The sequence below is a fragment of the Heteronotia binoei genome, chromosome 4, assembly GCF_032191835.1.
Source record: "Heteronotia binoei isolate CCM8104 ecotype False Entrance Well chromosome 4, APGP_CSIRO_Hbin_v1, whole genome shotgun sequence".
Taxonomy (NCBI): Eukaryota; Metazoa; Chordata; class Lepidosauria; order Squamata; family Gekkonidae; genus Heteronotia; species Heteronotia binoei.
This window is the reverse complement of record NC_083226.1, coordinates 170,952,391-170,978,105: the sequence shown is the minus strand read 5'-3', so window position 1 is coordinate 170,978,105 and position 25,715 is coordinate 170,952,391. Positions and strand designations below refer to the sequence as shown.

At 47.6% G+C, this 25,715-nt stretch overlaps 1 protein-coding gene across 1 annotated transcript; it reads left to right on the top strand.

The window, feature by feature from the left end:
• Positions 1–473: 473 nt before the first annotated feature.
• On the top strand, positions 474–22,329 carry HAUS1 (HAUS augmin like complex subunit 1). Its single transcript, XM_060236217.1, is given in 9 exon segments — positions 474–674; positions 3,668–3,842; positions 7,660–7,795; positions 10,217–10,362; positions 12,319–12,443; positions 14,639–14,704; positions 17,690–17,761; positions 19,036–19,083; positions 22,003–22,329. Coding segments are annotated over 9 exon segments (873 nt in total). The 5' UTR covers positions 474–653; the 3' UTR covers positions 22,087–22,329.
• The last annotated feature ends 3,386 nt before the right edge of the window (positions 22,330–25,715 follow it).

Sequence of the window (25,715 nt, the reverse complement as noted above, 5' to 3'; positions counted from 1 at the left end):
CCACTACACCAAACTGACTTTATCAGACAAAAAAGATCCCCTCCTGGTCCCCAGGGGACGGAAAGAAAGGGCCAGAGCTTCTTTTGCGCAGTTCACTGGCTCGCATGGGAGAGATACAAAGAAAGAACCTTTAAGACTAACGAGTGCTAATGTTTCAAGCATGTTTTCTTTTAAGCTTTTAAAAAATCTTTTTTTGTCTGATGAAGTCTGCTAAAGAGCATACAAAAGCTTACATTCTAAATAAAACGTAGCTGGTTTTACAGCAGGGCTTCCTTTGTAGAAAGAGCCTAGCAAGAACTCATTTGCATATTAGTCCACACCCCTGATGAGACTATTATTCCACATAGGGCTTTTTGTAGAAAAAGCCCAGCAGGGATTCATTTGCATATTAGGCCACACCCCCTGGCATCAAGCCACCTGGAACTGCTGCTCAAAAAACTTTTAAAGGTGCACTTGTCTACCTATTGCTTCAGACCTAACGCCGCTGCCTACCGGGATCTAGCTGCGAGGCATGGAGTCGCCGAACTGCCGAAGGACTACAACCCCCAGGAATCACTTCGCGATGAGGTCATCAGTTCGCGTCATGTGGCGTCATTAAAAAGCCGCCAAGGGAGGGAAGCGGGAGCTTTGCGATACAAAATCGTTTTACAGGCATGGAGGAGAAGCTGAATAAAGTAAGTGAGCCGTAGCATTTACAAGGGGGCCGAGGTTGAGGTTTCATTTTGTAAACTGCAGTGACTGATCTGGAATAAACTCCTAGCACCTGAATTTATAGCCATGCTAGGTAGAGAACTTGTTGTATCTACATTTCACCCAGTCCTGTCAAGGGTTACTGAAACATAACTGCAACTGAATCATTTTGGGAGGCAGTATTGGTTTGAAATTATAATGCAAATGTATTAAAGGAAGAAATGTTTATGGGGTTTCTACTATTTGTGATTGCAGCTTAAGCCATTTCTTCAAGCGTGGGCGTTGGGGAAGTCATGTGCTTCTGTAAAAACAAAGCAACATTTACGTTGTGTGCTTCTCACAACTGAAATAAAAATGCAGTCGAGGTTTTAACGACATTCCTCGGTGGGGTTGAAAGAAGAGAGGCTTGGCTCTGTAGCTCTGCTGTGCAATTGAGAGAACTGGTAAACAATAGAAAAACACACAGCTGGGATTACCGGCAAAATAATTCTATATATTCAACAGCAGAATCAAGCTAATACAAATGAATCCAGCAAAACAGCAATCAAATGTTCGGAAGGTGTAGCGCACGCTAGTTAATGCATACAGCAAACAAAAACTTGGCTTGTGAAAAATCGCAACAGCGATCCGACGAGTTCCTCAATGTTGTGTCAACGTCCACTTTAAATTCAGTAGTTCGTATTGGAAGCATAGCCCTCTTCCATAAAATAATGGAGACTGGTGAAGACAGAATACCCCTCCATTTCCCTCGATGGGCTTGGTCTCCCCCCCCCCCCCCAATCATCCTCGTCGCTCTCTTCTGCACCTGCTCTGTTCTGTCCACATCTTTCTTGAAGTAAGGCCTCCAGAAGTGCACACAAGACTCCAGGTGCGGCCTGACCAATGCAGTGTACAGCAGGACTATGTCCTCTTGTGATTTGGGTGTTATACATCTGTTTATACACCCCATTGCCCTATGTGAAACAATGGTGCCATCAGGGGGTGTGGCTTAACGTGCATTGGCCTTTTAATATAATTTAATTTAATTTGCGATTTATACCCCGCTCTATCCCGCAAGGCGGGCTCAGGGCGGCTTACAACATTAAAACATTCCAATAACAATAAATAAGACACATCCAATTAAACCACAAATTTAAAACATCTCATAAACGTAATACGTAAATAGAGGGTCATAACTCCCAACAGTATTACAGCCAGAGGCCACAGTTCAGCCGTTGGTACGACATCAGCTAGTTAACACCACATAGCACAGCTTCAGGTCATCGACACTACTTAAGGTTGTTAACTCAGACCCTTGACCCAACTCAAGCACTTGGATAGTAAAGTGCTGGGGGAAGGTTTCAGAGGATGCCCGATAGATCACTGCATCACACTGGCTGCTCATATTTAACTTAATGTCCACCTGTAGCCCAAGATCTTGTTCACATGCACTGCTACCAAGAAGTGTGCCCCTCATCCAGCATCCCTTCTGTAGCCTGCAGCAGAGAGGGCACAGGATTCTATAGCTCCCAGCCCTTGTATGCATTATGGCTTCCTATACTATCCTGAGAATCCTGAACTATTTTGTATCTATCCAGTTTGGTGTAGTGGTTAAGTGTGCGGACTCTTATCTGGGAGAACCGGGTTTGATTCCCCACTCCTTCACTTGCACCTGCTGGAATGGCCTTGGGTCAGCCATAGCTCTGGCAGAGGTTGTCCTTGAAAGGGCAGCTGCCGTGAGAGCCCTCTCAGCCCTACCCACCTCACAGGGTGTCTGTTGTGGGGGAGGAAGGTAAAGGAGATTGTGAGCCGCTCTGAGACTCTTCGGAGTGGAGGGCGGGATATAAATCCAATATCTTCATCTACCTCACAGGGTGTCTGTTGTGGGGGAGGAAGGTAAAGGAGATTGTGAGCCGCTCTGAGACTCTTCGGAGTGGAGGGCGGGATATAAATCCAATATCTTCTTCTTCTATCCTGAGCATCAGGGCTTTTTTGGTAGAAAAAGCCCAGCAGGAACTCATTTGTGTTTAAGCCACACCCCTTGATGTCACCATTGTTTCACATAGGGCTTTTTTTTAAAAAAGAAAGACTCCAGCAGGGACTCATTTGCATTTTAAGCCACACCCCTGGTGGCGCCATTGTTTCGCAAAGGGCTTTTTTCTAGAAAAAGTCCAGCAGGAATTCATTTGCATTTTAAGCCACACCCCCTGATGGCGCCATTGTTTCGCAAAGGGCTTTTTTCTAGAAAAAGTCCAGCAGGAATTCATTTGCACGTTAAGCCACACCCCCTGATGGCACCATTGTTTCACATAGGGCTTTAAAAAAAAACTCCAGCAGGAACTCATTTGCATTTTAAGCCACACCCCCTGATGGTGCCATTGTTTCACAGAGGGCTTTTTTCTAGAAAAAGTCCTGCAGGAATTCATTTGCACGTTAAGCCACACCCCTTGATGTCACCATTGTTTCACAGAGGGCTTTAGAAAAAACCTCCAGCAGGAACTCATTTGCATTTTAAGCCACACCCCCTGATGGCGCCATTGTTTCACAGAGAGCTTTTTTCTAGAAAAAGTCCAGCAGGAATTCATTTGCACGTTAAGCCACACCCCCTGATGGCAAGATTGTTTCACATAGGAATTTTTGGAGAAAAAGTCCAGCAGGAACTCATTTGCATTTTAAGCCACACCCCCTGATGTCACCATTGTTTCACATGGGGCTTTTTTGAAGAAAAAGCCCAGCAGGAACTCGTTTGCATTTTAAGCCACACCCCCTAATGTCATCATTGTTTCACATAGGGCTTTTTTGTAGAAAAAAACCTAGCAGGAATTCAGTTGCATATTATACCAAACCAGCCGGAACTGCGTTCCTGTGCGTTCCTGCTCAGAAAAGCCGTGCTGAGCATGCTATAAAGTAAAAGGATATGTAACTATAATAAATAAATGTTGTTTTAAAAATCATATAAAGATCATATTCTTTTTTCCCTCTTTTCTCTCCCTGGCAGGTTGCTTTGTGGTTGAAAAAGACTTTTGGGGATCAGCCTATCCCCCCATATGAGGCAGATGCTCGAGCAGTGGATATTTTGTTTGAGTTGGCAGAATGCAATGAGTCCAGAGATGGGGACGTCATTCTGATAATTGACGACATGAAGCAGAAGACAGAGGAGTATGAATCAGATGGTGAGGTTGGGGGTTGGCTTTTTAATTTAATTTAATTTAAATCTTTCTACTTATATCCCGCTCTCTCTCGCAAGCGGGCTCAGGGCAGCTTTACAGCAACAATTTCAAAACATGTTACAGATTAAAAAATTAATGCCATAAAAACAGATAATGTAAAATTGAAGGCAATACACTAGGGAGGGACGGTGGCTCAGTGGTAGAGCATCTGCTTGGGAAGCAGAAGGTCCCAGGTTCAATCTCCGGCATCTCCAACTAAAAAAGGTCCAGGCAAGTAGGCATGAAAAACCTCAGCTGTTCAAGGGGAGGGACGGTGGCTCAGTGGTAGAGCATCTGCTTGGGAAGCAGAAGGTCCCAGGTTTCAATCCCCGGCATCTCCAAAAAGGGTCCAGGCAAATAGGTGTGAAAAACCTCAGCTTGGGACCCTGGGGAGGCGCTGCCAGTCTGAGCAGACAAGACTGACTTTGATGGACCGAGGGTCTGATTCAGTATAAGGCAGCTTCATATGTCCATCTCAAACACAGGCAGCAGAACCACACAATAACAAGGAGGCTGATGACTATCGAACAACACAGTGACCATAATGGTGGGATGCTGGCGAACCAGTGAGGATAATGGGACGCCCTCTGGATCCATGAAAAGCCTGGCGGAAAACTTATCAAAAATAACTATCTTTTACAAATGAAGATGGAGGAGGAAACAGTTATGGAAGTGATGGTAAAATGGTCACAAAATCTGGGATATAGTATTGAGTTAGAGCAGGGATGGGGAACCTTTTTTCTGCCAAGGGCCGTATGGATATTTATAACATCATTCGCGGGCCATAAAAATTATCAACTTAAAAAACTGCTCTGATTCTGGCCAGCAAAATTAATGCAAATGATTGTTTTTCTATTTGAAGTCATGTGGGGAGATCCTAATCTGGCACACACACACACACGGCCCACCGCCCTAGGAAAATGCATAGGTCCGGGGCTTTTTTTGTAGAAAAAGCCCAGCAGGAACTCAGTAGCATATTAGACCACATCCCCTAATATTAGCATATTAGGTCACACACTCATTAGCATATTAGGCCACACCCTCTGGGATGTTCAAGTGCAAACTGAACTGTGACGGTAACTTTTCCAGGCCCTGCAGCAATTCTGGACGGCCAGCCAGGCTCCAGGGAGGCTGCCACACAGTACATCTGGGCCCTGTGATCCCTGCCTGGCCCTGGGGAGGCTGCTGCACAGCACAGCTGGGCCCCATGATCCTCGCTGGCCAGCCAGGCCCCGGGGAGGCTGCCACATGGCTCAGTTTGGCCCAGCAATCCCTGAGGGCCACACAAGTGACCTCAAGGGTCGCATAGAGCTCTCGAGACGGAGGTTTCCCATCCCTGAGTTAGAGCAATGGATGAAGTTGTGGAGGGTAAATTGCAAGATCGCAAGATCTGTAGATTTTAAGGAAAACGTATTCAAAATGTTTCACAGTGGTATATAACACTGGTTAAGTTAGCTAGGATATACCCCTAAATCTCTTTAACATGCTGGAAGTGTGAGGATCACCCAGGTACTTTTTATCATCTTTGGTAGCTATGTAAAAAGTCCAAATCTTACTGCGCAAAAGTGCATTAAATGCTACAAGGGATTTTGAAAATAGCAATACCTTTTAAACCGGAAATATTTTTATTAAGTATAATACAGAAGGATGCGGATAAAGGAAATATCCATTTAGTGATACCTGTTATAACAGCAGCAAGAATCCTATACACTAGAAGTTGGAGACAGAAAAAGGTATCAAATATGGAGAAGTTATTAGAGAAAACTTTGAATGTAGCGGAATTAGATATCTTGACAGCCCTTTTGAATGGAAAATCGTGGCAATTAGCAATAGATAAACAGGATAGATTATGTAGGTGGATCCAGGAAACCGGAAGTAAAAAACTATTAGGTAAGTGAAATAAAACATGTTCAAATCGTTATGAACTAGTGGTTGTAAAATGTGAGCATTGTAGAACTACCTTTGATCTCTGTTTTATGTATACATGGTGTATGTTTTTTGAATTGGTGAGGGTTTTTTTTGTACGTTGCATAAATTCAATAAACTATAAAGACCAATTTTAAAAAAGAAAGCCTGGCAGAAGAGCTCCATCCCACAGGGCCCGGATCTAGCGGGAGCTTGTTCCACCTGGTAGGGACCCGGACCGAAAAGGCCCTGGCTCTAGTTGAGGCCAGTTGGGCGTCCTTAGGACCAGGGACCACAAGAACATAAGAAAAGCCATGTTGGATCAGGTTAATGGCCCATCCAGTCCAACACTCTGTGTAACATAAGAACATAAGAGAAGCCCTGTTGGATCAGGCCAATGGCCCATCCAGTCCAACACTCTGTGTCACATAAGAACATAAGAGAAGCCCTGTTGGATCAGGCCAATGGCCCATCCAGTCCAACACTCTGTGTCTCATAAGAACATAAGAGAAGCCCTGTTGGATCAGGCCAATGGCCCATCCAGTCCAACACTCTGTGTCACATAAGAACATAAAAGAAGCCCTGTTGGATCAGGCCAATGGCCCATCCAGTCCAACACTCTGTGTCTCATAAGAACATAAGAGAAGCCCTGTTGGATCAGGCCAATGGCCCATCCAGTCCAACACTCTGTGTCACATAAGAACATAAGAGAAGCCCTGTTGGGTCAGGCCAACGGCCCATCCAGTCCAACACTCTTTGTCTCATAAGAACATAAGAGAAGCCATGTTGGATCAGGCCAGTGGCCCATCCAGTCCAACACTCTGTGTCACATAAGAACATAAGAGAAGCCCTGTTGGGTCAGGCCAATGGCCCATCCATTCCAACAGTCTGTGTCACACAGTGGCCAAAACAAAACCCAAGTGTCATCAGGAGGTCCACCAGTGGGGCTAGAAGCCCTTCCACTTTGCCCCCCCCCAACACCAAGAATACAATGCATCACTGCCCCAGACAGTTCCAACAATATGCTGTGGCTAATAGCCACTGATGGACCTCTGCTCCACATTTTATCTAACCCCCTCTTGAAGCTGGCTATGCTTGTGGCCGCCACCACCACCTGTGGCAGTTAATTGCACGTGTTCACCACCCTTTGGGTGAAGAAGGACTTCCTTTGATCTGTTCTAACCCGACTGCTCAGCAACTTCATCGAATGCCCACGAGTTCTCGTATTGTGAGAAAGGGAGAAAAGGACTTCTTTCTCTACTTTCTCCATCCCATGCATAACCTTGTAAACCTCTATCATGTCATCCCTCAGTCAACGTTTCTCCAAGCTAAAGAGCCTCAAACGTTTCTACCTTTCTTCATAGGGAAAGTGTTCCAACCCTTTAATCATTCTAGTTGCCGTTTTCTGGACTTTTTCCAGATGTGCAGCGAACCTCAAAGCCCGGGGGCGGGGCTCATATGGGAAGAGGCGGTGCCGAAGCTATGCAGGCCCCTGCCCATGAAGGACCTTAAAGATAAGGACCAACACCTTGAAATGGATCTGGTACTCACGAGGTAGCCAGTGCAGCACTGGATGCATCCGCACCTGTACAGGCCTCAGTGTCAACAACAGTGCTGCTACGTTCTGCGCCCGCTGGAGTTTCCGGAGCGGGAAAAAGGGTAGCCCCACATAGAGAGCGTTACAATAGTCTAGTCTGGAGGTGACTTCAATTTTAAGAAGCTGTTTCTAAACAGCCTTTAGAGACTCCCTCTTTATTCCGTTGTTTTAGATTGCAAATGCTGTTGCTACGCTTGTGCTGGCTAAAATTCTTCTCAGTCGTTTGTACAATAATTTTTTTTAAAAAAGGTCTGGCTTTTGTGTTTTTGTTTCCCTCAGGCAGCTATCTACAGGGCCTTCTGGCTGAAAGTTTAAATATTTCTCTCGCCGGCCTCTCAAATGCCAGCACCAGCTACCTGAACACCCTAGTGGACTCAGCCGTAGCCCTGGAAACAAAGGACACTTCCCTAGCAAGGTAGAATCTGCCTTTGGCTTTCTCACTGGTAGAAGTTTGTTCGAAATGCCACGGTTAATGAGGACCAGGGCTTATTTTGTATCAGGAACTCCTTTGCCTATTAGGTGACACTCCCCGCCCCATGATGTAGCCAATCCTCCTGGAGCTTACAGCAGGCCCTGTGAGAAGAGCCCTGTAAAGAATTCTAGCAGGACCTCCTTTGCCTATTAGGCCACACACCCCTGATGTAGCCAATCCTCCTGGAGCTTACAGCAGGCCCTGTGAGAAGAGCCCTGTAAGGAATTCTAGCAGGACCTCCTTTGCCTATTAGGCCATAGCCCCTGATGCAGCCAATCCTCCTGGAGCTTACAGTAGGCCCTGTGAGAAGAGCCCTGTAAGGAATTCTAGCAGGACCGCCTTTGCCTATTAGGCCACACACCCCTGATGTAGCCAATCCTCCTGGAGCTTACAGTAGGCCCTGTGAGAAGAGCCCTGTAAGGAATTCTAGCAGGACCGCCTTTGCCTATTAGGCCACACCCCTTGATGTAGCCAATCCTCCTGGAGCTTACAGCAGGCCCTGTGAGAAGAGCCCTGTAAGGAATTCTAGCAGGACCTCCTTTGCATATTAGGCCACACACCCCTGATGTAGTCAATCCTCCTGGAGCTTACAGTAGGCCCTGTGAGAAGAGCCCTGTAAGGAATTCTAGCAGGACCTCCTTTGCATATTAGGCCACACACCCTGATGTAGCCAGTCCTCCTGGAGCTTCCAGCAGGCCCTGTGAGAAGAGCCCTGTAAGGAATTCTAGCAGGACCTCCTTTGCCTATCAGGCCACACACCCCTGATGCAGCCAATCCCCCTGGAGCTTACAGCAGGCCCTGTGAGAAGAGCCCTGTAAGGAATTCTAGCAGGACCTCCTTTGCCTATTAGGCCACACCCCCTGATGCAGCCAATCCTCCTGGAGCTTACAGTAGGCCCTGTATGAAGAGCCCTGTAAGCTCGTGGGGGTGTGGCCTAATATGCAAAGGAGTTCCTGCTACAAAAAAAATCTGATGAGAACAGCGAGAGCCATTTCTCGAACTTCTGTGGCTTATATCGGTTTTTGCTGAGAAAAAGCGAACCTGCAGGATGACTGTTCTTTCAAAGAGGAGCAAGTACTACACCTGTGTAGTGGTTAAGAGCATTGGCCTAGGATCTTGGAGACCCAGATTTGAATCTCCACTTGTGCTGTGGAAGTTTGCTGGGCGACCTTGGACGAGTCACATCCTCTCCGCTTAACCTACCTCGGAGGGTTGCTGTGAGGATAAAATGGAGGCGAGGAGAGCGATGTCAGTCGCTCTGGGTCTCCACTGGGAAGAAAATGAAAATCCTGGAATAGGTGGATTCAAGACCAGTAACACCTCAGAGATCATCAAATCTTTCAGGGAGTTTTGACTCTCAGGAGCTCAAACCCCCAAACTCTTTTTTGGTCTCTCAGGCACTCCGGGACTCAAATCTTGCTCTTCTACTGAAGACGAAGAGGGCTGCCCTCCGAAACAATTCTGGAATGGCTTGTTCATGTCACTCTTCTCACTGTAGGTTCTGTTCTTCTCCTCTTTAAAGAGCGATACTCTTCTGGAATACCCACGCGCGATTTCTCCAAATATTCGTTTTCCTTGTTGACAGATCCAGGTGGGCAGACGGGTTGGTCTGAAGCAGTAGAACAAAGCAGGAGTCAAGTGTCACCTTTAAGACCAACCAAGTTTTATTCAGAATGGAAGCTTTCGCGTGCTGGGAGCAGACTTCATCAGACAATAGGCTGGAATGGCAAACAGTCCTAAATGTAGAGAAAGTGGGCAGCGAGTTAGTATGCAAAATCATGGAGATGTTTGTTAGCAGATTAAAAAAAAGCACAATTTGGGGTCTGGTGATTGTTAGTTTATGTTAACGGGGCTGCATCAACAAAGGGACAATATGTCAGAATAGTCCTATGAAGAAAGGTTGAAGGAGCTGGGCGTGTTTAGCCTGGAAAGGAGGTGGCTGAGAGGTGATATGATCGCCATCTTCCAGTACCTGAAGGGCTGTCATCTAGAGGATGGCGTGGAATTCTTTTCTGTGGCCCCAAAAGGTAGGACCAGAACCAATGGATTGAAATTAAATCAAAAGAGTTTCTGGCTCAACGTTAAGAAGAACTTCCTGATCGTTAGAGCGGTTCCTCAGTGGAACAGGCTTCCTCGGGAGTTGGTGGGCTCTCCTTTGGAGGTTTTTAAACAGAGGCTAGATGGCCATCTGACAGCGATGAAGATCCTGTGAATTTAGGGGGAGGGATTGGTGAATTTCCTGCATTGCATAGACATCAATCTGCTAGTCTGACTTATAATAATTAAAAATATATTTTTAAAAAATAATAATTAAAAAGCTTGATCCACTTACTGCTCTCTCTCTCTCTCTCTTTTTGTCTTTAGTTTCATTCCTGCCATCAATGGCTTGACTTCAGATCTGCATGCAACACAATCAAAAAACAAAGACTTGGAATGTGAGTTGACCAACCTGAGACAAAAGCTCACTTCGACACTGGTACTGGAAAAGCGTCTACAGGAGTAAGTACTGAGTGGATGTCTCTGTGTCTGTCTGTCTGTCTCTCTCTCTCTCTCTCTCTCTTAATTCAGTCTCTTTCTTCAGTTAGGCTAGAAGGATAAAAAGAAGTACTTTTTCCCCCAAAGGGTGATTAACACATGGTATTCACTTCCACAAGAGGTGGCAGTGGCTACAAGCATAGATGGCTCAGCTAATGGAGAAAATTGAGGTTTTGTTCTATAGCTCCTGTACAATTGAGCAAGCCTGGGAAAGCAAGCTGTTTATGCAGAAGGAAGCAAGAGAGATGGAGAAGGAAGCAGATGACAGGCAGTTGCTCAGGGGTCTCATCGCCCTCTGGGGGCCTGATTTGGCCTCTGGGCCACATATTTGACACCCCAGCCATACTGTCTACATGTCAGGCACATGCTGTTACGAAGGCGCAATTTCTTAGTAAGACTTTGCGGTGGACAGATTTGGAGACATGCGGCACCATTTCCTGTGGCACAGAGTTCTGGTATATGTACACTTGAATTATTTGGGGGCAGTTTCTGCCTTAACGCTGTATGCATTTATCAGGTCTGAAGGACCTCTGGGTTTGTGTGAAGAGGTGTTTGGCAAAGAACTCTGACCAGCGTAAAAGGGATTTTTCACTTTTAATTGAATTAAAAAGAGACAACTGTTCACAGTGTGTAAACACAGATAAACACCCCAGTCCAAATTTGTACAAAAGCGATAAAATACTTGTTCAGCATCATCAAGCAAGCAGGCAGGCAACGAAACAAACTAATCAGGTTGTACAAACTTGAAGCGTCGAAGAAAGGGCTGGGAGCCGTGATGGTCTTATCAGCAGTCTTCTTTGGAAAAGTGTCTGTTTCCGACTCGGAGAGCTGCCACTTGGGAGGAAAAACAAATCTTTTAAAGCTGCAGCCACTCCCGTCGTTCAAGGGAGAGTCCTGCAGCTGAAGCCAATCACACCCAACCATCCCATGCAGACTGGCTTCCATTCCTTACAGCAGGGGTGGGGACGTCGACTGCAGGGTGACACGATAGAGGTTTACAAGATTATGCCTGGGATGGAGAAGGTAGAGAAAGAAGTTCTTTTTTCCCTTTCTCACAATACAAGAACTCGTGGGCATTCGATGAAATTGCTGAGCAGTCGGGTTAAAACGGATAAAAGGAAGTCCTTCTTCACCCAAAGGGTGATTAACATGTGGAATTCACTGCCACAGGAGGTGGTGGCGGCTACAAGCATAGCCAGCTTCAAGAGGGGATTGGATAAAAATATGGAGCAGAGGTCCATCAGTGGCCCTCAAGGTCACTTGGTGTGGCCCTCGGGGATTGCTGGACAGATACATAGATTGCCATGTGGCAGCCTCCCTGGGGCCTGGCTGGCCAGCGAGGATCGTGGGGCCCAGCTGTGCTGTGCAGCAGCCTCCCCAGGGCTAGGCAGGGATCGCAGGGCCCAGATGTACTGTGCGGCAGCCTCCCTGGGGCCTGGCTGGCCGGCCAGAATTGCTGCAGGGCCTGGAAAAGTTACCGTCACAGTTCAGTTTGCACTTGATTATCCCAGAGGGTGTGGCCTAATATGCTAATGAGTGTGTGATCAAATATGCTAATATTAGGGGATGTGGTCTAATATGCTACTGAGTCCCTGCTGGACTTTTTCTAAAAAAAGCCCTGGATCTATGCATTTGCCTAGGGCGGCGGGCCGTGTGTGTGTGTGTGTGTGCCAGATTAGGCTCTCCCCACATGACTTCAAATAGAAAAACAATTATTTGCATTAATTTTGCTGGCCTGAATCATTCTCCCTCGGCGGAGCACTGTTTTTTAAGTTGATAATTTTTATGGCCCGCGAATGATGTTATAAATATCCATATGGCCCATGTGTTATAAATATCCATATGTTAGAATAAAGATTCCCCACCCCTGCCTTACAGCATTTAGTATGAGTTTTTTCTGTTGTTTCCCCCCCCCCCCCCTTTCATTTTAGCGACCTTAAAAAAAACGGAAGAGCTTCTGGCGGTGGAAAAAGCCAAAGCTGATGGCCGAACTCAGAACATGAAGTTCTTGAAGGACAAATCTGAAAACTTCAAATTCCGAATCAAGGCAGCGGAGGTGAGCTCGGAAAGCCTTCTGCTGCCCTGGTTACTACCGGGAAGACTTGGGTCTTGGGAATGGGATGAAAAATTTTAGAGCTGCTGCTCCTTTTTAAATAAAATGGTGCGTGTGTGTCGGGGGGGGGGTCAATGCATGTGCATTTTTCCAGAGTGGGATGATGACAAAGATGGACTCCTGCTCAAAAGAGTTAGCTGGGAGAGCCAGTTTGGTGTAGTGGGAGAACTTGTTTGATTCCCCACTCCTCCACTTGCACCTGCTAGCATGGCCTTGGGTCAGCCATAACTCTGGCAGAGGTTGTCCTTGAAAGGGCAGCTGCTGTGAGAGCCCTCTCCAGCCCCACCCATCTCACAGGGTGTCTGTTGTGGGGGAGGAAGGTAAAGGAGATTGTGAGCCGCTCCGAGACTCTTCGGAGTGGAGGGCGGGATATAAATCCAATATCATCATCTTCTTCTTCTTCTGTCTGAGCTCACAGGGTTTAAGTACATTTTTAGTCAGCCCCATTTTCAATCCGAATGGAAGCCCAGGAGTTTCTTCATTTTTAATGATAGGGAGAGAATAGTGACCAGCACTTACGGAAAAGAGGTCACGGTGGATCCAGTGGGTGCAAGTCTTTTCCAGTTCTGCTGAGAAGTGGTCGAGCAGACAATGTTAAGACTCTACTGCAGCTGTCCCAAACCTTTTCGTCACCAGGGACCGGTTTTGTGGAAGGCAATTTTTCTACGGACCAGGGTGGTGGGGGGCAATAATTTTGGGATGATACAATTTTGCACTTTATTTTGGTGTGGTGGTCAAGTGTGCAGACTCTTATCTGGGAGAACCGGGTTTGATTTCCCACTCTTCCACTTGCAGCTGCTGGAATGGCCTTGGGTCAGCCATAGCTCTCTCAGGGGTAGTTCTTGAAAAGGCAGCTTCTGCGGAGAGCTCGCTCAGCCTCACCCACCTCACAGGGTGTCTGTTGTGGGGGGGGGGGGAGATAAAGGAGATTGTGAAGTCCTTCTTCACCCAAAGGGTGATTAACATGTGGAATTCACTGCCGCAGGCGGTGGTGGCGGCTACAAGCATAGCCAGCTTCAAGAGGGGATAATAATATGGAGCAGAGGTCCCGAAGTGGCTGTTATCCACAGTGTGTGTGTGTATTGGCCACTGTGTGACACAGAGTGTTGGACTGGAGGGGCCATTGGCCTGATCCAGCGTGGCTTCTCTTATGTTCTTATGTGACACAGAGTGTTGGACTGGATGGGCCATTGGGCTGATCCAACGTGGCTTCTCTTATGTTCTTATGTGACACAGAGTGTTGGACTGGATGGGCCATTGGGCTGATCCAACGTGGCTTCTCTTATGTTCTTATGTGACACAGAGTGTTGGACTGGATGGGCCATTGGCCTGATCCAACGTGGCTTCTCTTATGTTCTTATGTGACACAGAGTGTTGGACTGGATGGGCCATTGAGCTGATCCAACGTGGCTTCTCTTATGTTCTTATGTGACACAGAGTGTTGGACTGGATGGGCCATTGGCCTGATCCAACATGGCTTCTCTTATGTTCTTATGTGACACAGAGTGTTGGACTGGATGGGCCATTGGGCTGATCCAACGTGGCTTCTCTTATGTGACACAGAGTGTTGGACTAGATGGGCCATTGGGCTGATCCAACGTGGCTTCTCTTATGTTCTTATGTGACACAGAGTGTTTGACTGGAGGGGCCATTGGCCTGATCCAACAGGGCTTCTCTTATGTTCTTATGTGACACAGAGTGTTGGACTGGATGGGCCATTGGCCTGATCCAACAGGGCTTCTCTGATGTTCTTATGAGCCACTCTGAGATTTTGAGTGGAGGGCAGGATATAAATCCTATGTAGTATTGTTGTTATTTTTGTTGTTGTTATTACTACTACATTGTAATATATAATGAAATAATTATACAACTTATGGCCCAGTTGCTAACAAGCCACGGACTGGTACCGGTCCATGAACCGGGTGTTGGGGACCTGTTCTTTACTGGATTAGATGGAACAGTAGTTTGAGTATTGGGCAGATGTTTATGATCGTGAAAGCAGTTAGGATCTCTGCAGACCTCTGTTTCCCTGAACGCTTTTCCTTCTGAGTAATTTTGTTCTGCCTGATTATTTAGCTGTGGAGTTGTAGTCACTGCCTTTGCCTGTTCTTTTTCTCCCCCCACCTCACCTTTTCCAGGAACAACTCTCCGCTAGTGGGATGGAGGCTTCCTTGACGCATGAGTCTCTAGTGAGTCTCTCAGAGGTGGGTGTTCTGCTACGAATGTTGACGGTATTTGCAAATGAAACTCTGACTCAGTGGTGGCTGCGCTTGCTTAAGAGCCACACAGAATAAATGTCAGATGTTTGAGGGGAGGGAGGGAGGGAGGAAGGAAGGAAGGAAGGAAGGAAGGAAGGAAGGAAGGAAGGAAGGAAGGAAGGAAGGAAGGAAGGAAGGAAGGAAGGAAAAAAAATAGATGGGGAAGGGAAGGACAGGTGGAAAGAAAACAGCTTTAACTTTATATGTGTTCTCCAAGCTACTGACCGGCTTGGCTTGGAGAAGTGATTTAAACAGAGAAATTCCTTCTCCAAACTGGCTGTCAAGGCAGCGGGGACTTCAAGAGCCACACGATACATGTGGAAGAGCCGCATGTGGCTCCCGAGCCATAGTTTGGCCACCCCTGCTCTAACTGATGGGTTGGAAGTATGATGTTTACTCAAATACTCTTGTCCAGCAAATTCATTTGTACATATTAGGTGATTCTGGTCGTTGGTATTTCGGAATGCAAAGGGATCCACAAAGATAGCCAGCTTCAAGCAAGGATTGGATAAGCATATGGAGCAGAGGTCCCTCAGTGGCTATTAGCCACAGTGTATTGTTGGAACTCTCTGTCCGGGGTAGTGATGCCCTGTATTCTTAGCACCTGGGGGGGCACAGTGGGAGGGCTTCTAGTGTGCTGGCTCTACTGATGGACCTCCTGATGGCACCTGGGTTTTTTGGCCCCTGTGTGACACAGAGTGTTGGACTGGATGGCCCATTGGCCTGATCCAACATGGCTTCTCTTATGTTCTTATGTGACACAGAGTGTTGGACTGGATGGGCCATTGGCCTGATCCAACAGGGCTTCTCTTATGTTCTTATGTGACACAGAGTGTTGGACTGGATGGGCCACTGGCCTGATCCAACATGGCTTCTCTTATGTTCTTATGTGACACAGAGTGTTGGACTGGATGGGCCACTGGCCTGATCCAACATGACTTCTCTTATGTTCTTATGTGACACAGAGTGTTGGACTGGATGGCCCATTGGCCTGATCCAACATGGCTTCTCTTATGTTCTTATGTGAAACAGAGTGTTGGACTGGATGGCCCATTGGCCTGATCCAACATGGCTTCTCTTATGTTCTTATGTGACGCAGAGTGTTGGACTGGATGGGCCACTGGCCTGATCCAACATGGCTTCTCTTCTGTTCTTATATCTAATGGGTAGGTCCCTAGTTCTCCTCAAAATACAGTGAGGGAGTAAAGCGTGGGTGGATAGAAGGTATCTAACAAGAGCCCCGTGGTGCAGAGTGGTAAAGCTGCAGTACTGCAGTCCTAAGCTCTGCTCACGACCTGAGTTTGATCCCAGCGGAAGCTGGGTTCAGGTAGCCGGCTTGAGGTTGACTCAGCCTTCCATCCTTCCGAGGTCAGTAAATTGAGTACCCAGCCTGCTGGGGGGGAAGTGTAGATGACTGGGGAAGGTAATGGCAAACCACCCCGTAAAAAGCCTGCCATGAAAACGTTGTGAAAGCAACATCACCTCAAGAGTCGAAAACGACTGGTGCTTGCACAGGGGACTACCTTGACCTTTAATAAGTGACAAGAACCAAATGCGAATATGTTTTCTTGATTTTTTTTTTAATTTTTGCATTCAAATTCAGGGCGAAATTGTGGGAAGTTGCGATTTAAATAACTCATAGAATTAGATTTGGAAGGGACCTCTGGGGTCATCTACTCCAACCCTTTGCACAATGCAGGAAATTCACAGATACTCCCCCCCCCCAAACACACACACCCAGTGATATCTGCTCCATGTCTCGAAGATGCCTCCTGCCAAAAACCCCTCCAGGATCCCTGGCCAAACTGGTCTGGAGAAAAATTATGGCCTGACCCCGAAGTGGTGAACAGCATTTCCCTGAGCTTGTAAGAAAAGACCACGAGAACTAACTCATAATCTAATTATTTTAAATATTGCTTCAGATGACCTGTGTGCTAGAGAACGCGACTGAAAAGTTTCTAGATCAGAGGTGTCAGAATTATTTGTTATGACGGCTGGATCGGACATAAATGAGGTCTTGCTGGGCCGGTTTGGTGGAGAGCCGGTTTGGTATAGTGGTTAAGTGTGCGGACTCTTATCTGGGAGAACCGGGTTTGATTCCCCACTCCTCTACTTGCACCTGCTGGAATGGCCTTGGGTCAGCCATAGCTCTGGCAGAGGTTGTCCTTGAAAGGGCAGCTTCTGTGAGAGCCCTCTCCAGCCCCACCCACCTCACAGGGTGTCTGTTGTGGGGGAGGAAGGTAAAGGAGATTGTGAGCCACTCTGAGACTCTTCGGAGTGGAGGGCAGGATATAAATCCAATATCATCTTCTTCTTCTTCTTCTTGGGCCGGGCCATTTGTGTCATAAAATGTAGCAGAGATATAAACTTTATAAAGCACACAGACAAAGGCAATTAAAGTTATAAAAAAAACCCATAAGAAAACATTAGCTTTTGTTGGTCTTAAAGGTGCTTTCTTTGTATCTCTCCTGTGCAATCCAGGGAACTGGGCAAGGGAAGCTCTGGCTCTTTCCTTCCTTCCCCAGGCGAACAGGAGGGGGGGGGAGCATCAGTCAACAGAAGGAAGAGAGGCTCGGCTCTGCTGTGCGATTGAGAGCCTGGCTCTGCTGTGCGATTGAGAGCCCGGCAAAGCAAGCTATCCTTCCTCCCCAAGGGAGGAGCCGCAGCCAATGGAGAAAATAGAGGCTTTGCTCTGTTGCTCCTGTGCGATTGAGCAAGCCTGGCAAAGCAAGCTGTGACGTAGAAGGAAGCAAAAGAGAGGGAGAAGGAAACAGATGACAGCCAGTTGCTCGGGCTTGACAGGAGCCCTCTGGGGGCCTAATTCGGCCCCCAGTTTGACACCCCTGGTCTAGATAGATAACTAGAAGCCAGATTTAATTACGTTTTGGTTCTGGACCCAGTTTGGTATAACGTTTTGTATTCTGCCCACAGAAACTTGCAGAACTAAAGAAGCAAGTCGCACCTCTGAAGAAGAAATTGGACTCATATTTGGACCTCACGCCTGTAATCTATTTTTCTCTTATTCTTGCATCTATAATGTGGCTACATTTAAAACAGGCTCCCCAACATTCTACCCTTCCTCGGGCTCTCTGAGTGTTTTTTAGGAAGTGGGTGGGGCCAGGTGGGACTTTTGCCCAGCAGTGCTTTTGATTGGCCGCTGGAGATCTGACTAGCTTTGCCAATGAAATGGGTTTGGCGGCGGCTGCCACCACGGTGCTGCGTGGCTGAAAGGAAGCCATGTGTGATCAAGAGTGTAGTTTTACACAACATTAGGAAGAACTTCCTGACAGAGCAGTTCCTCAGTGGAACAGACTTCCTCAGGAAGTGGTGGGCTCTCCTCCTTTGGAGGTTTTCAAACAGAGGCTAGATGGCCATCTGACCGCAATGCGAATCCTGTGAATTTAGGAGGAGGTATTTGTGAATTTCCTGCTTTGTGCAGGGGGGGGTTGGACTAGATGACCCTGGAGGTCCTTTCCAACTCTATGATTGGAAACACTTCTAAGTGGAACAGAGGAGGCAAGCAAGAGGGCAGAAGTGTATTGGGACCAATTTGAGAGCCAGTTTGGTGTAGTGGTTAAGTGCACGGATTCATATCTGGGAGAGCCAGGTTTGATTCCCCACTCCTCCGCCTGCACCTGCTGATGGTGACCTTGAGTCAGTCACAAGTTCTTGCAAAGCTGTTCCTCTCGAGCAGTTTCTGTCCGAGCTCTCTCAGCCCCACCTACCTCTTCGCCTGAAATGTTGAAGAGTTACTGTTAGAGTTATATGTAACCTTTCCAAAGTTGTCTATCCCTGTGGCCATCATTATACCCTCTGAAAGCAAATTCCACATTTTTGTGCGCCCGACTTAGAAAACATTTTGCTCCGTGTTGTCGTCGTCGGTCGTCCTTTTCTGTTGTGATATTGTTCGTAGAAAGATTTGACAGAGGACATAGGAAACTGCCGTAGACCGAGTGAGACGGTTAAGTCATTTGGCCCAGAACTAGGTAACAGAATCTGACCGGAAGCTGCGCTTGAGTCTGACTTCTTTCCAAGCGATGGTATCTCAGGTTATCTAACTGCAAATGGCCCGACGTTGAACCTGGGACATCCTCTATGTGAAGAAGAGCCGTGGCCCTGTTCTGCTGGTACTGAAGCAGGCACGATAAACACAGTGGATTAGTTTAGCTCTTCATTATTAGTGTGCTGGCCAAACACGATCGGTTTGGACATAAAACTTGGGAAGTAGGGTGGGAATTCGGCACCTTCTGAAACAGCCGTGCTCTGTTCTCTTTCAGAGTCCTTCTCTTGCTCGAGTGAAGATTGAAGAAGCCAAGAGAGAGCTGGTACGTGAATATCCCCAATATTCAATCTTAATCAGGGCTTTTCTTGTAGCAGGAACTCTTTTGCATATTAGGCCACTGTCAAGCATGCCATTTCTATATGCTACTTGTAATGGTGTTCGGCAGACAAGCCAGATACAAAGCAGAACACTCTTTATGCTCTCCCCCCTCCCCTGTTTTCTCCTCCTAACCAAAGGGTGCATAATAAATCCATCTGGACCCTGGATGTTTAGAGTAACCTTGTGCTAACGGTGTAGAGTGCCTCTCCCCCAGATTCACACAGCCAGGTCTTATTGGTTCCCAGAGAATGTGTGAGAAAGGGAGAGGTTTTTATTAGCTGACATTCCTTAGTCATAAAGGGATACTAGTGAACCCTCAACTCAATTTGCATCTTTAAGTTATCCTTTTGAAGTTATCTGTAACCATTCCCTTTGAAGCATGCCTATAAGTTACTATGCAATGCTATGTAGGTCATTACTTCCAAGGAGTCCGTCCTTGGGCAAGCTATGGAGTTTTAACAATAAAGCAACTTTTGATTAAAGAACAAAAGCTTGATTATTGAGCAATATCAATGCTTGACAGCCACACCCCCCCGATGCAGCCAATCTTCCAAGAGCTTACAGGGGTCTTCGTACAGGGCTTACTGTAAGCTCCAGGAGGACTGGCTACATCAGGGGGTGTGGCCTAATATGCAAAGGAGCAGGGGTGGAATTGTGGCATGAGCTCCTTTGTATATTAGGCCACACACCCCTGATGTAGTCAATCCTTCAAGAGCTTACAGGGCTCTTCTTACAAGGCCTATTGTAAGCTCCAGGAGGTCTGGCTACATCAGGGGTGTGTGGCCTAATATGCAAAGGAGTTCCTGCTGCAACCCCCCGCTCCCCGATCTTAATTGTATGAGTGGACTACCTCTGCTGTTTTCATATGCCTGTGTGCGCCCCAAGGCCCTCTTGACTGCGCTGAAATTCCTGGCTGAAATGAAGACACATGCTTCGAGCAGATAAACACAGAGGGAAAAAGTGTCGAGGAACATGTACTCTTCAGAAGGCATAAAAAGTGCAGAGATCTTCATTGAGGAGAAACAGCCGCCCTGGTTAGAGCAGTTCCTCAGTGGAACAGGCTTCCTCGGGAGGTGGTGAGCTCTCCTTCCTTGGAGGTTTTGAAACAGAGGCTAGATGGCCATCTGACAGCAATGCTGATCCTGTGAACTCAGGGGGAGGTGTTTGTGAGTTTCCTGCATTGTGCGGGGGGTTGGACTAGATGACGCTGGAGGTCCCTTCCAACTCTATGATTCTAAGAAGATGGTGCTCCTATCACCTCTCAGCTGTCTCCTCTCCATGCTAAACATGTCTACCTCCTTCAACCCTTCCTCATAGGACTTGGTCTCCAGACCTCTCACCATCAGGCTGCCTCATGCTCACTGCCGCCACTGCTTCCTCACACTTGGGAGCTGCTGGAGGAGGAGCCATGGTGGCCTCCCTCACGCCCCCTCCCCACACTCAAGGGCCACTTCCTTCCCATCGGAGCGGCCAGGGTGGAGCATTCTACGGGTGCAGAACGCAGCAGCCCAGTTATTAGTATTGAGGCCTATACAGGCACGAATGCAGCCGGTAGTGCGCAAACTGCATTGGCTCCCCATCGAATACCGGATCAGTTTCAAGGTGCTGGTCCTTACCTTACCTCTTCGGGACCACCTCTTCCCATACGAGCTCCCCCCGCCCCTGGCTTTGAGATCATCTTTGAAATCATCTTTGAGAGAGAGCCAGTTTGGTGTAGTGGTTAAGTGGCTGGACTCTTATCTGGGAGAACCGGGTTTGATGCCCCACTCCTCCACTTGCACCTGCTGGAATGGCCTTGGGTCAGCCATAGCTCTCTTATCTGGGAGAACCGGGTTCGATTCCCCACTCCTCCACTTGCACCTTCTAGCATGGCCTTGGGTCAGCCATAGCTCTGGCAGAGGTTGTCCTTGAAAGGGCAGCTGCTGTGAGATCCCTCTCAGCCCCACCCACCTCACAGGGTGTCTGTTGTGGGGGGAGAACATATGGGAGATTGTAAGCCGCTCTGAGTCTCTGATTCAGGGAGAAGGGCGGGGTATAAATCTGCAATTCTTCTTCTTAAATTTTTATTTCATAGAATCATAGAGTTGGAAGGGGCCTCCAGGGTCATCTAGTCCAACCCCCTGCACAATGCGGGAAACTCACAATTTCCCACTGTTTGTTTTGCAGCTATTCCAGTCGATCCCTGTAGGAGTCGGGCAGGTGTACGGCTGTGATAACCCTTGGACTGGAGGCATGATTATGGTGGCTTTGTTCATCTCCTCTGTTGTGGGGGGAGAAGATACAGGGATATCTTCTCCCCCCACAACAGAGGAGATGAACAAAGGAGATTGTAAGCCGCTCTGAGTCTCTGATTCAGAGAGAAGGGCGGAGTATAAATCTGCAGTCATCTTCTTCTTCCAGCACAAGGCAGTTTTTTCATCTTTGTGCACTTATTGTACATACAAGCAGGGCTTTTTTTGGCGCAGAGACTCCTTTGCATATTAGGCCACACCTCTTGATGTAGCCAATCCCCCTGGAGCTTACAGTAGGCCCTGTGCTAAGAGCCTTGTAAGCTCTTGGAGGATTGGCTACATCAGGGGTGTGTGGCCTAATATGCAAAGGAGCAGGGGTGGAATTGTGGCATGAGCTCCTTTGCATATTAGGCCACACACCCCTGATGTAGCCAATCCTCCAAGAGCTTACAAGGCTTTTATTACAGGGCCTACTGTACGCTCCAGGAGGATTGGCTACATCAGGGGTGTGTGGCCTAATATGCAAAGGAGTTCATGCTACCAAAAAAGCCCTGCATACAAGCCATGTGTGTGGGGGGCGGGCATCTCTCTAATGCAAGTTCTGAGCCCTGGCATTGGCTTTCTCTCCCAAGGAAGCGCTCGAGGCGGAAGTTTCTACGATGGTGGACATAGCAGCACTTTCGGAGCCTCAATCTATCAAACGTCGCTTTACGTAATGGCACCGACATGAAAAGGAAGAGGCCCGGTTTAATATGTATCTCCTTGTTAATGTTTTGAGCACTGGAGTGCTTTCCTTCTTTTTCCTTGATATTGTCTTCTCTTCCTCATCTTCCTTCTTCCAAGGAAAGTATTTTTTCCCTATTAAAAATGTATAGCTTCCTCTATTATTTAATATCTACCATACGCAATTTTATAAGAAGTCTCATCCAGATCAATAAAGCAATCTTTTTGAAAAAGTACCAATTGGCCTGATCCAACAGGGCTTCTCTTATGTTCTTATGTGACACAGAGTGTTGGACTGGATGGGCCATTGGCCTGATCCAACAGGGCTTCTCTTATGTTCTTATGTGACACAGAGTGTTGGACTGGATGGGCCATTGGCCTGATCCAACGTGGCTTCTCTTATGTGACACAGAGTGTTGGACTGGATGGGCCATTGGCCTGATCCAACGTGGCTTCTCTTATGTGACACAGAGTGTTGGACTGGATGGGCCATTGGCCTGATCCAACAGGGCTTCTCTTATGTTCTTATGTGACGCAGAGTGTTGGACTGGATGGGCCATTGGCCTGATCCAGCATGGCTTCTCTTATGTTCTTATGTGACACAGAGTGTTGGACTGGATGGGCCACTGGCCTGATCCAACAGGGCTTCTCTTATGTTCTTATGTGACACAGAGTGTTGGACTGGAGGGGCCATTGGCCTGATCCAACATGGCTTCTCTTATGTTCTTATGTGACACAGAGTGTTGGACTGGATGGGCCATTGGCCTGATCCAACAGGGCTTCTCTTATGTTCTTATGTGACACAGAGTGTTGGACTGGATGGGCCATTGGCCTGATCCAACATGGCTTCTCTTATGTTCTTATGTGACACAGAGTGTTGGACTGGATGGGCCATTGGCCTGATCCAACAGGGCTTCTCTTATGTTCTTATGTGACACAGAGTGTTGGACTGGATGGGCCATTGGCCTGATCCAACATGGCTTCTCTTATGTTCTTATGTGACACAGAGTGTTGGACTGGAGGGGCCATTGGCCTGATCCAACATGGCTTCTCTTATGTTCTTATGTGACACAGAGTGTTGGACTGGATGGGCCATTGGCCTGATCCAACATGACTTCTCTTATGTTCTTATGTGACACAGAGTGTTGGACTGGAGGGGCCATTGGCCTGATCCAACATGGCTTCTCTTATGTTCTTATGTGACACAGAGTGTTGGACTGGATGGGCCATTGGCCTGATCCAACATGGCTTCTCTTATGTCCTTATGTGACTCAGTGTTGGACTGGATGGACCACTGGCCTGATCCAACATGGCTTCTCTTATGTTCTTAAGAGCAGAGGTCCATGAGTGGCCAAGGAGGCTTACAGCATTCACCTCTCCTCTCGTTTATCCTCACAACAATCTTGCGAGGTAGGTTAGGCTAAGAGAGTGTGACTGGCCCGGGGCCATTTGGTGAGCTTCTATGGCACGAGTGGTAATTGGAACCCGGCTCTCCGTCGTAACCACTACACCACACTCTCTCTTTTTAAGGCAAAGAGTTCATCTTCTAGAATGGAGGTGGCCAACCTTAGCTCAGGAGGCACATGCGGCTCTTTCACACACATTGTGTGGCTCTCGAAGCCCCAACTGCCCCGTCAGCCAGCTTGAAGAAGGCATTTCACTCCTTAAATTGCTTCTCCGAGCCAGCCAGCAGCTTGGAGAATTTAAAGTTGCTTTCTTTCCACCTCTCCCTCTCTTCTCCCTGCCCTCCCATCTATTTTCCTCCTGCCTCCCTTCCTGCCTCCCAGCATCTGACACTCACGTGTTGTGACTCTCAAACATCTAACGTTTATTCTCTGTGGCTCTTATGGTAAGCAAGATGGGCCACCCCTGTTCCAGAAATTTTAAATTCAGTGGCACCTTGTCTCTCCTTATGATTGCTCCCTGTCTCACATGCTTCCTGTTTTGAAGAAGAAGAAGAAGATAATCGGATTTATATCCCGCCCTATACTCTGAATCTCAGAAGGGTCACAATCTCCTTTCCCTTCTTCCCCCACAACAAGACACCCTGTGATGTGGGTGGGGCTGAGAGGACTCTCCCAGCAGCTGCCCTTTCAAGGACAACTCCTATGAGAGCTACGGCTGACCCAAGGCCATTCCAGCAGGTGCAAGCGGAGGAGTGCGGAATCAAGCCCGGTTCTCCCAGATAAGAGTCCGCACACTTTACCACTACACCAAACTGGCTCTCTTTGGGTGGCTGTTACAACTCTTCTTCTAAAAACTTTCTGGAAGAGGACAGGGCAATGCCAAACATGTTCATACGTAAGCGGCACAAACTGCCGTCATTTGAAAACCCACATGCAGAAGAGGTGGAAGAAATTCTAAGCCAATTTGGTGCGGTGGTTAAGTGTGCGAACTCTTATCTGGGAGAACCGGGTTTGATTCCCCACTCACTTGCAGCTGCTGGAATGGCCTTGGGTCAGCCATAACTCTTGTACGAGTTGTCTTTGGAAGGGCAGCTGCTGAAAGAGGTCTCTCCACCAGTGTTCCTTCTAAGCTGAGTCAGCGTGAGCTAGCTCACAGATTTTTAGCCTCCAGCTCACACATTTTTGTCTTAGTTCAGGAAGGCTGACCCCAGAGCACAATAATGTATGCAGCAGCTCACAACTTTAATGCCAGTAACTCACAAAGTAGAATTTTTGCCCACAAGATTCTGCAGCTTGGAGGGAACATTGCTCTTAACCCCACTTACCTCACAAGGTGTTCTGTAGTGCGGGGAAGGTAAAGGAGATCGTGATCGCTTTGAGACTCCGAGATTCAGAGTATAAGGCGGGATATAAATCCAAGAGAGCTCATGAAGCCAGCTGGCTGACCTTGAGTCAAGTCACTATTCTCTCAGAGCTGTTCTCTCAAGAGCAGTTCTCTCAGAGCTCTCTCAGGCCCACCTACCTCACAGGGTGATTGTTGCGGGGAGAGGAAGAGAAGGGGATTGTAAGCCGCTCTAAGTGAAGGGGCAGGATATAAATCCAGTCTCCTTTTCTACTTTTGAGAGAGCTGTGACTGGCCCAAGGTCACCCAGCCGGCTGCATGTGGAGGTGGCGTGGGAAATCAAACCTGGTTCTCCAGATGAGGCTGCTACTGTAACCAATAAACCAAGCTGAATGAGAGGCTGCATTGGTGTTCTTGGCTGTCTGGCAGAGATGCCAATGCATTTCCATGCATTCTTGCTGTGCATGCACCAGAAAAACCAGTGCTTTTATCTGCACACCACCAGACCAATCAGTTTGTTAGCTCAATGTGTTCATGATGCATGTATACGCACTATATTCAAAATACATTAGGGTTGCCAGGTCCAATTCAAGAAACATATGGGGGCTTTGGGGGTGGAGCCAGGAGACTTTGGAGGTGGAGCCAGGAGCAAGGGTGTGACAAGCATAAATCAACTCCAAGGGAGTTCTGGCTGTCGCATTTAAAGGGGCCGCACACCTTTTAAATGCCTTCCCTCCATTGGAAATAATGAAGGATAGGGGCACCTTCTTTGGGGAACCCCCTGGCCCAATCCTTTTGAAAAGTGGAGGGTGTTTTGAGGAGAGGCATCAGATACTATGCTGAAAAATTGGTAACTCTACCTAAAAAAGAAAAG